General features: G+C 46.3%; 1 protein-coding gene across 5 annotated transcripts; it reads left to right on the forward strand.

Moving 5' to 3' along the window:
• Window positions 1-551: 551 nt before the first annotated feature.
• LOC116520010 lies at window positions 552-9,513 on the forward strand. 5 transcript variants are annotated; one of them, XM_032234140.1, is made up of 3 exons: window positions 552-673; window positions 3,069-3,318; window positions 6,809-9,513. In XM_032234140.1, the coding sequence occupies exon 3, from the start codon at window positions 6,850-6,852 to the stop codon at window positions 8,569-8,571; it is 1,722 nt and encodes a 573-aa protein (XP_032090031.1). In that variant the 5' UTR covers window positions 552-673; window positions 3,069-3,318; window positions 6,809-6,849; the 3' UTR covers window positions 8,572-9,513. The 5 variants fall into 5 exon arrangements, with proteins under 5 accessions (XP_032090031.1, XP_032090026.1, XP_032090027.1 ...); XM_032234135.1 differs by lacking the exons at window positions 552-673; window positions 3,069-3,318 and adding exons at window positions 5,354-5,623; window positions 6,461-6,666; XM_032234136.1 differs by lacking the exons at window positions 552-673; window positions 3,069-3,318 and adding exons at window positions 5,354-5,521; window positions 6,461-6,666.
• The last annotated feature ends 4,630 nt before the right edge of the window (window positions 9,514-14,143 follow it).

A 14,143-nucleotide genomic window follows, 5' to 3' on the forward strand; every position in this document is an offset into this window, starting at 1 on the left:
GCTAACTGCAGTGATTCACTTAACAACGGCGGCAAGAAAGGTCGTAAAGTGAGGCAAAGCTCACTTAACACATCTTTCCCCCACCGAGCAACATGTGGACTTGTGGACTTCAACTCCCAGAATTCCCCGAGCAGCTGAGCTGGCTGGGGAATTCTGGGAGTTGAAGTCCACAAGTCTTAAAAGTTCCCAAGTTTGAACACCCATGCATTAAATCCTATGGGTTTGCAATGGCAGGTGCTTAAATTCTTTTAGCTCCATTATCCTTCAAAGCCTGTTGGACTCCTGGTTGCATTTTAACTTCATGCAATAGCAAGCATGGAAATCCAATCCGGGAAGGGGAAGGCGGGGCGGGGGGGGGGAACCAAAAGGAAGCCCCTCCCCGATCCCGCAGCAGTAGAGACGACACAGCTCGGCGGCCATTTTGTGTTCGGCCGTCGGCGCCGACGCCATCTTAACGTCGAGATGGGGGGGGGAAGGAGGGCGGGGCTGACGCGGCGCGGAGGGATAACCCTGAGCGAAAGACGGTGAATGGACAAGGGGTGATTGTGTCGCAGCAGAACCCAGGCGAAGGGAGGGGGGAGCAGGAGCGGGCGGTTCTAACCGGTTCAAACCAGTTCTGGCAGGCGAGAAGGTTCCGGATGCCGCAGGGCCGCAGCGCGCATGCGCAACTCTGGTACGCCCCCCCCCCCGCTCCGGGCCTTTTCTGAGGAGATTTTTTTTTTTTTTTGCACTTTTTAACTTTAGTCACAATATATGAGGGAATAATGTTTGTTACGTATTTCAAGCGGGGCTGGTATATCTCCGTTAGCCCGGGTGACTTCTCGGGTTATGTAAACACACGACATAAGAGAACCTGGTGACTGTATTCACCGCCCATTTTGTAGTCTTCGCACTTGGGTGACCGAAAGCTCTTTAGTTGACCCGGAGAAGAGGAAGGGATTAAAAAAAAAAACGGGCGAAGGGCTGGAAGTGATTTTAGAAGAGACTGGACAGCCGTTTGTCCGGAATTGGGATAGGTTGCAAGGGACCTTGGAGGTCATCTAATCCAACCCCCTGCTCCCAACTTTTTTCTAGGCCCGGTGGTAAGCATCTTTCAAATCCTGATGCCCCCACCCACGTGTGACATATAATTCTTAATTTACTTAAAAAGTGAAGCCTAAAAGGCCATTAAGTTGGTTTAAACAAGGTTCAAACTGGCCCCATTAAAAATCAAATTGCCCCCCCTTCCCTGTGGGGCATGGGCCCCAGGTTGGGTACCACTACTCTAGGCAATCTTTCTTCTTATGGGTCAATGCACCCCAGTTCTCACAAGCACCTTCGTTTGGTTGTAACAGCATTTTCTTTTAACTCCAGTAGGGTCTCCTGCTTTGGGGGGTGGGGTGGACTAGATGACCTACAAGGTCCCTTTCAACTCCTGCTATTCTGTTATTATTATTCCCTGCTTGTATCATTCTCCCAGTGATGTAAATTCTTGTTTCTTTGGTTGAGATCTCTGATGCTTCATGGTAGGCCTTTTGGAAGGATCTATAGAGAGTCTAGAGAGAGGGAGGGAAAGAGAAACAAGGGAAAGAGAGATGGAGGGAAAGGGGGGGAAGAGATAGCGAGGGGGAGAGAAAGACAGAAACACGGAGATGAGAGAGAGTGGGGAAAGAGAGAGAGGGAAAGAGAAAGGGGAGAGGAGAAAGAGGGAGGGAAAGAAACGTGGGGGGAGGGAAAGAAACAAAGGGAAAGGGGGGGAAGATAGGGAGGGAAAGAAAGAAACAAAGGGAGATGAGAGAAAGTGGGGGAAGAGAGGGAGGGAAAGGGAAAAAGAGAAAGAGGGAAAGAAACACGGAAAGAGGGAGGAAGGGAAAGAAACGGAGGGAAAGGGGGGAAGATAGGGAGGGAAAGAGAAACAAATGGAGATGAGAAAAGTGGGGGAAGAAAAAGAGGGAGGGAAAAAGAGAAAGGGGAGAAGAGAGAAAAAGGAGGTGGGAAAGGGGGAAGAGAAAGAGTGGGAGGGAAAGAGAAAGGGAGGGGAGAGAAACGGAGATGAGGAAAGTGGGAGGGGAAGAGAAATGGAGGGAAAGAGAAAGGGAGGAAAGAGGGAGGGGAAGATAAATGATGTTACAAAAAATTCTTTTTTATTGTTCCTAAACATAATTCAAAAGCAGGAAAAAAATGAAGGGGCATAAAAGTGCATTTATCACGTTTTCCTTAGAACAATTAGCTGAACTGCTGCCTTTATCATTATTTTAGGTAGTAAAACCTCATTATTCAGGTTAAATTGCTGTATTGGCACTTTATGATAAATAAGCGGGTTTTGGGTTGCAGTTTGGCCCCTCCGTCTGCCATCACTGATCTAGACGGCCCCGAAGAAATACAACGGGATGATGAGGTTTGATGTCTTTTCCTTCTTCACTTCAGCTGGTGCATTTCCCAGTTTTTTGTTGTTCTTCTGATTCCTTCTTCTCCAATGAAGGTGGATGGCCTTCATTGGGATCTAGAACAGGAATTGGAGGAGTCCGGAATAGTTTTTGACACCATATACCACGATGTACTTGTTCTTACATGACAGTTGGAGATTAGGCACAGCGTCTTGGTAGAAGGTTTGTTACAGATTAACAGAGTTGGAAGGGATCTTGTCCAGTCTCTTCTTGAAGGCTTCCAGTGTTGAAACTTTCACAACTTCTGTCCCATGGGTTAATTGCTCTCACTGTTCTTCCCTTACTGTGTGGTATTTGTGGGGTGGGGGTGAGGAAGGTGAGAAGAGATTGCCCTAATAGCTCATTTGGGGGGGGGGTCCTGAAGAGTCAATTCCCTCACCCCTATTTTAACAGGATAGCAGTTGCTTTGAGGACCATTACCATCAATAGCAATCTCTATGGAGATTCTCAGTCATCCAGGTCATGGTTTTCTCAAAGGTGTTTTTTCAGGAGGCAAGAAAGTCCAGTTGCCTTCCTGAAAAAGCACCTTTGGGACATCAATATCAAAATTTCCATCTGCATGGGGCCAGGTATGCTGTAGAAGCCAGATAGGATTTCTATGGGATGAAGGTAAATATTAACCAGATGTACGTTTTGTTTAAGGACCACCTGTGTGCTCCAGCCTTAACTTCAGATGGGGTGTCGTTGTCAGCAAGTCCTCAAAATGGAAATCCTTCTGGATGGACGATGGAGGCCATGGCAGGAGTCCTATGCCCAACTCTGCCTGGTGCAGAGCTGGACCTTATGACCACCTGATCAGATCGCCACCATGTGCCACTGAAGATTACACAGAAACATGGCTACTTGGATGCTGCTTCAGACACCCATGTTGTGGGTGCTCCATTGCCTGTCGGTAGGTTTCGGGCTTCAATTCAGAATGCTGTTTTGACCTTTTAGAGCCACTCATTAGATTAGGCTCCATAAGTATTTTCAGACCACTGTTTGCAAATACTGGCTATTATTGGAGATCCTTTTAGTCCCCTCCACTTGGGAGAGTAAGAAGGGGGTAGAGTTTTGTGAGGTGGCCTCCATCTGTTGGAATGGCCTCCCTTAGAAATCTCAATTCCCTTCCCAGATGTTTATGAGATTGATTGGATTGGTGCCAATGAGTTTTCTCACTTGGATGATTTTACTTCTTTATGTTTTCTGTCTTCAGTTTTATCATTTATTATTTTATCCAGTTTTATATTCTGTGACAATTGCAGCTCAGAGGTGGTAATTTGTGTTGTTAGTTGCGAAGTCGTATCCAACCCATCGTGACCCCATGGACAACATTCCCCCAGGCCTTCCAGTCCTCTACCATCCTCTGGACTCCATTGAAGCTCACCCCGACTTCTTCAATGACTCCATCCAGCCACATCACTCTCTGCCGTCCCCTTCTTCTTTTGCCCTCCATTGTTCCCAGCATGAGGCTCTTCTTCAGGGAGTCCTTCCTTCTCATTTGATGGCTCATTCAACTCTCATTGAGTTTCCTCTTCAGGACTGGCCTTCTAAAGAGCAGTCAGAGTTGATCTCCTCTAGGAGATCAGTTGGATGGCCTTGCAGTCCAATGGACTCACAGGCGGTAGGTAGGTAGGTAGGTAGGTAGGTAGGTAGGTAGGTAGATAGATAGATGATAGATAGATAGATAGATAGATAGATAGATAGATAGATAGATAGATAGATGATAGATAGATAGATAGATAGATAGATGATAGATAGATAGATAGATAGATAGATAGATAGATAGATAGATAGATAGATAAACAGATAGATAGATGATAGAGCAGTCAGGGTGGATCTCCTCTAGGACTGACCGGTTGGATGGCCTTGCAGTCCAAGGGACTCAATGCAGGAGTCTTCTCCAGCACCAGAGTTCAAAGGCCTCCATTATTTGGTCTCAGCCTTCCTTATGGTCCAACCTTCACAGACATCCATGGCAACTGGGAAAACCATCGCCTTGAATAGGCGCACTTTTGTTGGCAGGGTGATGCCTCTGCTTTTTAGTAGGCTGTCTAGATTTGCCATTACTTTCCTCCCTACGAGCAAGCCTCTTTTAATTTCTTGGTGATAATTAGCTGTAAAGAAATGGCCGCAGAAAATAATGACTCATTGCTTGTGCTTTTCCACTGTCATGGAAAGCTCTGCCTTTTCAGCAGTCTGAGTCCTAAGAAGAAAAGGGCAGCCATGTCAGATGGAGGTTCCTGGAGATGATTGAATTTGCAGACGTTTAAGGAGGCTGGCGTGTGGGCCATGACGTTGCTGACAATTCTGAGTCTGCACAAAACTTCACCACACCTCCCTTGATAAATTATACTACACTCAGCCAGGAGCCACGGCTTCCAAAATACCGAACTAAAACCAAGTGAACCATAGTGGGACACACGGTATCTAAATCCAGATACTGCATCGCATTCTGAATTAAGCCGTCAAGTGTTTTTATCCAGGTCTGTTAAACAAATAGTGAAGCTATGTTCCTGTGTGCCCTAAATCGTGGCTTACAAATCAGTATGCCTGCACAAATGTGTATTTGTGTCATTGTGCACAAACAATGGCGTCAGGTGCCTAAACATAATACACAGGCTAGGGTTAAAGGCCATGCTTAATTGATGTGGGGCGTGCAGTTTCTGTGACTGTGACCTGTTGCACAAGGCATCTGGAAGACCGAGTCAAGTAAGAAGTAAAAAAGAAACACAGTCAATATTTTGTTCTTTGTTTATTTAGAGGGATTTAGAAATCCAGCCTCTCGCCCTTTGTTCCAGATTCGCTGTGTTGTATATATCCAGGGGGGAAAAAACAATCCTGTGTGCGCATGTGTTGGTTTTCCAAACAGAACAGCAACCGCAGAATTATATAAATGTGCAAACTCACCCTAAGGGTGGCAGCTCCCCCCCCCCACCTTTTGATTGAATTCTGTACGATGCGGCTATTTGTGGTGGCTTGGAGGGGGAGGATCTGCAAAATGGCGAATCAGCAGCCGGATCTTGTTTTACTTCCTCTTCCCCCCCTCCCCCCCCCATCACCATCACCTCCCTGGAGCTGCATGGAATTTTCCTCCATCCAGGCTTGTGCGTGGGGTGAGTGTGTGGATGCGTGAGAGTTCAATTCCAGGATTTTTGGAGGGCACCGAAAGGAAAGAAGGTACCCAGAGCTTTCTCTGTGTGCCTGCCTTTTATGAGGTGAGATTAACAGGCGCAAGGGGGTTGGCTAGAGGGACACCCTCTTTAGGAGTGCCTGGATCTGTGGGACTGCCCTAGCTAGCTTGCAAGAATCCAGACAGCCACTAAGTGGCCAGCAAACGGAATACAGAAAGCCCTGTGTCCTTGTTCCATGGTCTGGAGTTTGCACTCAGATACGGCTTTGCACCCTTTCCTTTACCTCTTTTTCTATTTGGCGTGGTTGTCCGGTGTTGCGTTAATTCATTGTCGTTCGAGAGTCTAGCAATAATACTGTCATAAAACATCTCAAAAGCTCTTTGATGGCCCCACGATCAACGCGAAAGAATTCAGTCAGCCCCAAGGATCACAAAGCAGAAAAGAGGCCAGGACAGAAGGAACGTGATAGGGAGGGTTGAAGGCATGGAACAAACTTTAAGGGAGCCGATGCATACTGTGCTTCATTGAATATTGTTACCTAAGTAACTACAAGTACTGTTTCTTCCCCCTGTAAAGAAGCAGACAATAAATCGTAATAAAGATGATCACATCAAGGCGTACCCATTAGGGAAATAGGCATTTGGCAGAGGAAGGTCCAGGCTTTAAATACACGTTTTTCTCCATGGCTACACGTGCAGTGCAGTATCTGCTTGTGCCCACGGCCATGTTAGCAATAAAAAGGTGGGATCTTATATCTAGCATAAGAGTGGGAGGACGGGGTGGCTTGGTGCAGGTCTGCAGTTTTGGAGCAGAGAATCTTAAGTCAGTTTCCAGCCAGATCCTAGAGTTAGGAAGTGCTAAGATCAAGGCCAGAAACACTTCCTGTTACTAGAGAATCTGATCTGTCTTCTATTCCCCTAGATATGTGAAATGTTTGTTGCTGTTTGTAACTATTTAAGTGACAATAAGAACAACAAAAAGACGTTTCTTCAAAATTGAAACTGATCAGAATAAGCTAAGGAGCACAATGTCTCAAGAATGACTCTCTGGACATTGAATATCAAAATTAAGACAGCTGCTAGACTTAACCTTCAATAAGTGTCATCCTTCAGCCTAAATCAGTTTTGGTAAGCAAAAAAAATATATTTCTAATTATAAACATACTAAATGTGTGTAGAATAAATATTTAATACAAAATAGAATATATCGATTGAATGTATTGATTGTTAGCGTTTATCCTGACTTTGCTCTTGTACTTTGTTGCTACAGTGTTCCCAGGCTGGATTTGGGAGCCACACCCAACATAGAAAATGCCTAAACGAAAATGCGTCTTTACTGACAAACTGAAGCAGAAATATCCTCATTTCCGCAAAGGTAGAGATGACTATGAAGCGGAGTGCTTGGTCTGCAAAGCTGGCACGTTTGTGTCAGTTGCACATAAAGGTGCCAGTGACCTGGACTACCACATGTCCTCCGAAAAGCACAAGAAAGCTCTTGGAGGAGATAGTTGGTCTGCAAAGCTGACCGAATTTCTGGGGACTCCAGGCACGAAAGCTGAGGATGCTCTTGCTGCAGCGGACAGCATGCTACCCTTGCACACCATCCCAAGTTGCAACAGTTACAAAACAACAGGCCGCACGTCTGAATTGTTCAGAAAAATATTTCCTGACACAGAGATAGCGCAGAAATTTTCCAACACCTGGACCAGGACAGATAGTCTCGAGAACTCTGTGCTTGCCCAACATGCAGTGAGCCTTGATCTGAAGGCCTTGGAGGAACATGGCATCCCTTTCTGCGGGGTGGCTATAGATGACAGCAGCCACAGGGCCCTGAAAATGGTCCCGGTACTCATCCAATATTACGACTACAGGAACGGTGGCTTGAAGACCAAACTCCTGGAACTCCAGGAAAGTCCCACTGAGATGGATCTTTCAGACTCTCTGGTCAAAGCTCTTAAGAAACACAGGTTGCTTCAGAAGTGTGTGGCGTTCGCGGGGGACAACTGCAACACCATGTTTGGTGACGTTGGGCAAGAGGAAGAGGCGAGGGTCGTGTTCACCAGGCTGAAGAAATCCCTCCAGAGAGAGACGTTGATCGGGGTGCACTGCCCTGCCCACGTTTTGCACAACTGCATCCACCATGGAGCAGACGCCCTCGAGGTGGACGTTGAGAACATCATCCTCAAGATCTACCAGTACTTCCACATCTACGCGGTGCGGACGGAGCCCCTGCAAGAATACTGTGACTTTGTGGAGGTGGAATACAAGCGGCTGCTCTCCCACGTCAGGACCCGCTGGCTCTCCTTGTTCCCGGGCATCACGAAGCTGCTCCAGATGCATTCGGCCCTGAAGTCCTTCTTCTTGGGCCAGAGCAACCCGCCCGCCGTGCTCAAGAGCTTCTTTGAGCATGAGTTCGGCGAGCTCTACCTTTGGCACATGCATTCGCTGATGAACGCCTTCCATTTGCACATTGAGGAGATGGAGCGGGAAAATAACTCCCTGGTGGAGGTGATGAAGACGCTGGATTCTGTGCACACCATCCTGCTTGACCGTCGAGCCCAGAACTTCATGTCCCTGACGGTGAAGGGGATGCTTGCCGACAAGCGCAAGGAGGGCCTGGAGGCCGGATGTGATGCCTTCTCCGAGGCCGTGCGTCGCCTCTACAGTCACTGCATTGACTACCTGGAGATGTGGATGGCATCTCTGCAAGAGTTTTCCTGCTTCGCCTGGATGGCCCTGAGTGACACACCCAGCTGGAGTGACGTGGAAGCGTGTATCACGTATTTGATTGATAAAGGCGTCGAGATTGATGACATCAGGTGTTTTGATCAGTTCAACAACCTGAAAAAATTTGTGGAAGCTTCCAGCGATGAAGAGGAGTTCCAGCATCTGCTTTCACATCAAAAGTGGACCAAATACTTCCTGAAGGCCAAAGCCATCGAATGGTATTCAGAACTGTTAAAAATTGCCCAGTTCTTCTTCGCAATTCCCTCCCACAGTATAAATATGGAATGGAGCACTTCTTTTCATTGATACGAGACCTGTGGGGCAAGGAAAGGGCCTGTTCAAACGGCCCACCATTTAATTTTAAAAATAACTGTTGGAAACATTTTTTTGTGCATGCTTTGCTCTAAAGAGAAAGGCTATGTGTCTTTTGGGGTGTACCGTCTGTGCACAGTAGAGTTTTAGGGCAGCAGCCCCCCAACCTTTTTGGGTGTCGGCGTTCCACGGAACCTGAAGTGAACCTGGCTGAGCCCCCATCCTGGAGGCTTCAGGGACCAGTTCCGGGGAGAATGGTTTTTCTGTGGACTGAAGTGGGTATGGTTTCACATGCTGCCTACATCCCGTGGATGGGGCTTTCCTTGATTGTGTTGCCCAGACCGATGCCATTCCATGGATTGGGGGGGGGGGGTTTGAAGATTCCTGCTTAGAATATCATCTATAATTAGAAGTATCCGTAATAGTTGTTCTGTTTCTGTTGTTAGTCGTGGCCTTTAACCTCTTTACTGATTCATACATCTTTCCATTGAACCAGGTTTGGGATGGATAGCAAATTTGAAGGGGGGGAACTCTTTTTCTCAAGTTATTTTTACTTTCGAAGGCAGTTTTGCGATGTCACGAAGTTGGCAGCCTCACAGGGTAGTGCAGAACAAGATGTTCTGCAATCTGGAATCTTCTCCCTGAGCTCTGCTGTAAAGGTTCAATAACATCTGAAAAGCAGCAGTCTTTTAGGAGCTGAGACTTCATTTCCAAGCTTAATAGCTCTTTCACTTCTTAATAGCTGCACTGATGGATAAAGTGGACATGCTACCCTGTTTCCCTGAAAATAAGACCTCTCCGGATAATAAGCTTATTGGGCTTATTATCCGGGGATATAATAAGCCCGGATAATAGCTTATGTATAAGCTATTATAAATAGCTTATTTATAAGAGCAACCAAGATGATTAGGGGAACGGTTTCAGGAACTGGGTAGCCTATTGAAAAGAAGGACTGGGGTGACATGATAGCAACCTTCCAATATCTGAGGCGTAGTTACAAAGGAGAGGGAGTCAACCTTTTCTCCAAAGCATCTGAAGGCAGGAGAAATAACAGGTGGAAACTTGTCAAGAAGGAGATCCAACTTAGAACTAAGGAGGAATTTCCTGACAGTGAGAACAATTAACCAGTTGGAACGGATTGCCTTCAGAAGTTGTGGGCGCTCCATCTTTGGAGGATTTTAAGAAGAGATTGGGCAGCCATTTATTTGTCTCGCATTTGTGTCGGGTCTCCTGCTTGAGTAGGGAGTTGGACTAGAAGACGTCCAAGGTCCCTTCCAATTGTGATATTCTGTTCTGTACTAGCTGATAACCCAGGTATTTATTTATGCTAATCCTGCATTAGATAGGAAAAGGAATTAATTACATCCGTAGTGTCAAGTCAAAGTAATGCTGAAACACACACACACCCACACACACCAAAGGGGTGTTAGGGGTATCTTACCCCCCATAGTATTTGTTTCCAGAGAGTAAGTCATCTGTGTACCAAGTGTGGTTGAAATTTGTTCGAGGTGTTCCAGAGTTATGCTGGTGTACACACACACACGCATACACACAGCCATTTTTAGATAGATAGAAGATTCTGTCCTTGCTCCTCTGGCCATGGGAGTTATACATTTGGAAGGCAGTGGGCGGGGCTGTTAAAGATTGTGTATTAGTTAAAGAGTCTGGTGAACACACATCACTGTGTTTTAAGCCCATAATATAAAGGGGTGGTGAATCCTTTCTGCATTTTTTCTCGTATGTCGTGTGTGTACAATTTTCCTAGCTCAGTTATTGACTAAACCTATTTATGTGGCTTTATAGAAAATAAACAGGAAACCATAAAAAGTGCTCCCAAGTTTAACCAATGAATCCCTACTCTAATCTGATTGGAGATTAGATTTCTAATCTAATCTCATTTTAAAAAACAAAACAACCCAATTCCATTGTATCCATGATATACAATGACGATAAAGGCTATACTATTGGGTTAAATGCATTGTACAAGCAGGGAACAAATACCTATACCAAGTTTTATGGATGTTTATGATCACAAGGTAGCTGACTCAGGCGTCAGTTGGACTTGCAAGCTGGTTTGAGCCCTTACAATAAATACATTTGATCATTTCTGCTTAAGATGACTTCTCTTCCTACGAATCCAAAGAGGGAGGGAAGGGGAGAAGGAAGAGCAAGCTGAAAAGCCGACATGCTAGCCCTTTGTGTTAAAATCCTTTACAGCTGATGTTGTTTCCACACCAAACATCATACAAAAGGATGAAGCCAGGGTGGGGGGGGGGAAGCACATTTTGTATCCCTGAGCTGGGAGCTGCAAGGCTGATCCGGGGGATGAGTCACGGGCTCCCCAGGGGCCTCTATGATGAGGCCAGACCTGCTGCTTCTGATGCTATTTGGGACTCGGATCCCGCCTGCCTGTGACACAGTCCAACAGGAAGTGGTGTGTGCTGAATGGAAACAACAAACGCTGTTCAATCCCTGACTGGTTTCTCCTGCTTGGCTTCAGGTAATGGATGGATTCATACAATATCCTAACTTCGAAATCCAGGTGGCTGGAAATGCAGCGCTGCTTCTGTTCCCAGAACATGTCATGTCCCAGGTAAATAACATACTGACTTAAAATACAGGTAGTTCTCGACTTAACAACAGTTCACTTACTGACCGTTCACGGTTTTAAAACAGCACTGAAAAAAGTGACATAGGAGCCCTTTTCACATGACTATTGCAGCATCCCCTGGTCACGTGATCAAAATTCAGAGGCTTGCCAACTGACTCAGGTGACACATGCGGTGTGCCAGGAAGAGGTGATCCCCTTTTGTAACCTGACAAAGTCAACAAGGCAGCCAGATTCAATTAACAGCCATTGTGACTAACAACTGCAGTGGTTCACTTAAGAAACGTGTCGTAAAACGGGATTAAGCTCTCTTAGCAAATTTCTCAGTAACATAAATGTCGGGCTTAATTGAGGTCATAAGTCGAGGACTACCTGTATTGAGAACTTGTTCCTACAATATACTGGACCAAAAATGATGCAATCTTATTTTAAAGAGAACCATAGAAGAGACCATGATGCCAGTGTTTCTCAACCTTGGCAACTTGAAGATGACTGGACTTCAACTCCCAGAATACCCCAGCCAGCGAATGCTGGCTGGGGAATTCTGGGAGTTGAAGTCCAGACATCTTCAAGTTGCCAAGGTTGAGAAACACTGCATTATGCTATCCAGTGGTGCAATTCAATTTTTTTTACTACTGGTTCTATGGGTGTGGCAGGGAAAGGTGCCCATGCAGAATCCCCATTCCCTCCCAATCAGCTGAGACTCAGGAGGGGGCAGGGCCAGTCAGAGGTGGCATTTACCCGTTCTCAGAACTACTCAAAATTTCCACTCCCGGTTCTTCAGAACCTGCTGAATACCAACCTCTGATGCTAATCTAGTCTAATTTCTTCTGTGTAGAAAGTACCTCTGGCAAATGAGCTACACAAAATTGTAGAAAATTCATTTCTGATTCACGGGTTAAGTTCCTATAACACATCCAACTTTGTTCCTGTGTTACATCATTTTCTGGTTTTGCCCAATACAAACTGGACTGAGCTGGTTGCAGATTATACACTCAACCTAATCCTGGTTAAAACGGGGGAGGATTAGCCTGACCTGTGAATGCAGCTTTTTAGGTCTTGGACTAACCTAGGTAAAGGTTCCTCCCTTGCACATATGTGCTAGTCGTTCCTGACTCTAGGGGGCGGTGCTCATCTCTGTTTCAAAGCCGAAGAGCCAGCGCTGTCCGAAGACGACTCCGTGGTCATGTGGATGGCATGACTAAACACCAAAGGCGCATGGAATGCTGTTCCCTTTCCACCAAAGGTGGTTATTTTTCTACTTGCATTTTTTACGTGCTTTCGAACTGCTAGGTTGACAGAAGCTGGGACAAGCAATGGGAGCTCACTCTGTTATGCGGCGCTAGGGATTCGAACCGCCAAACTGCCAACCTTCTGATTGACAAGCTCAGCGTCTTAGCCACTGAGCCACCACGCCCCTATTGGACTAACCTAGTGATGAGCAAACCTATCTTTGTCAAGGTAAACCAGTAACTTGGGAGGGGAAATCCTGCTTCTGTTAACGTTTGGGCAGCCGCCTCCAACATCCTACCCATTCTAGCTCTCTTGTCACACCCCAATCATCTTTATCATCTACAGACAGAAAGACGTGCAAACTGGGAGGTGAATTATGGTCACGTCACCTTCAGCAGAGATCAGGCATGCTGCCCCGTGCTCTGCATCCTCTGGGTGAGTCACCACAAAGTGATCTGCAGAAGTGATGACTGTCCATCCTGCACACCATACCTTGAGCTACTGGCTGCAGCTGGGCTCCACAAAGCAGGAAGAACACAATTATCTTTGCCACGTCTGCATCCCTCCCCTAAACTGAGCTTCGCAAACTCTGCTGTGCTTTTTGAAGAGGCAACTGGACTTTCCGGTTTTTCTTTGAAGATGTTTCGTTTCTCATCCCAGATGTTCTTCAGCTCTGCCTTCCTGCGCAAAAGGTTAATCATAATCGAGAGGGAAAGGACCTCGGAGGTCTTCTAGTCCATCCCGCTGCTCAAGCAGACCACCATTCCAGACAAGTGACTGTCCGGTCTCTTCTTGAAAATCTCCAATAATGGAGCACCCACAACCTCTGGTGGCAACCTGTTCCACTGGCTAATTGTTCTCACTACAAAGAAGTTTCTCCTTAATCCCAGGCTGCTTCCCTCCTTGATTAGTTTCCATCCATTGCTTCTTGTCCTGCCTTCTGGTGCTTTGGAGAATAAGTTGACCCCCACCCCCACCCCTCTTCTTTGGGGCAGCCCCTCAAATACTGGGACACTGCTATCACGTGTGTCCCCCCCCCCAGTCTTTCTTTTCTTTAAACTAGGAATTCTTTAAATTCCTGCAGCCGTTCTTCATAGTTTTTTGTCTCCAAGCCCTTAATCGACTTAGTTGCTCTTCTTTGCACTTTTTCCAAAGCCTCAACCATCTTTGCTTTCACGAAGTCCACAGGTTATAGGCGGATTTCCCAAAGCAATACTAGTCTTTTTTTCAAACTTGTCTTAAGCATTAAACGGAAGGCTTGGCAACCCTGAGGACTGCAAACTCCAGAGGTTTATGGCCTTTTAGCAGAGTCTAGAAATTTGTAGCAGCTGCTCACCCCCCTCTGGTGGACCAGTTTGGGAACAGCAACAAGGATCCTCACCCATCAAGTGTTTGTAAACAGTTGCAGCATGCCTGGTAATGCCAATCACAGCTGCCCCTTCGGGGCATGATTCCTTATCCTTTTCAAAATCGGTGTCAGACCTGCCCCAGCTGAGTCACTAGAAAAGAAAGACCCTCGATTCCATTTGGTTGAAGTGACAAGAAGTTCTTTTACAAATGGTTATTGGTAGCAGTGAGAGGAGGCTAGAACTAAAGTTCCTGCGCAAAAGGATGAATCAGAATAGAGCTGGAAGGGACCTTGGAGGTCTTCTAGTCCAACCCACTCCCGCCCCTTAAGCAGGACACCCTAGACCATTTCAGACAGGTGGCTGTCTAGTCTATTCT

Source organism: Thamnophis elegans, chromosome 17, assembly GCF_009769535.1.
Source record: "Thamnophis elegans isolate rThaEle1 chromosome 17, rThaEle1.pri, whole genome shotgun sequence".
Taxonomy (NCBI): domain Eukaryota; kingdom Metazoa; phylum Chordata; class Lepidosauria; order Squamata; family Colubridae; genus Thamnophis; species Thamnophis elegans.

Excerpts from the sequence above, each read along its gene's own strand:
- LOC116520010 (XM_032234140.1), top strand. The coding sequence starts at position 6,850 with ATGCCTAAACGAAAATGCGTCTTTACTGACAAACTGAAGCAGAAATAT.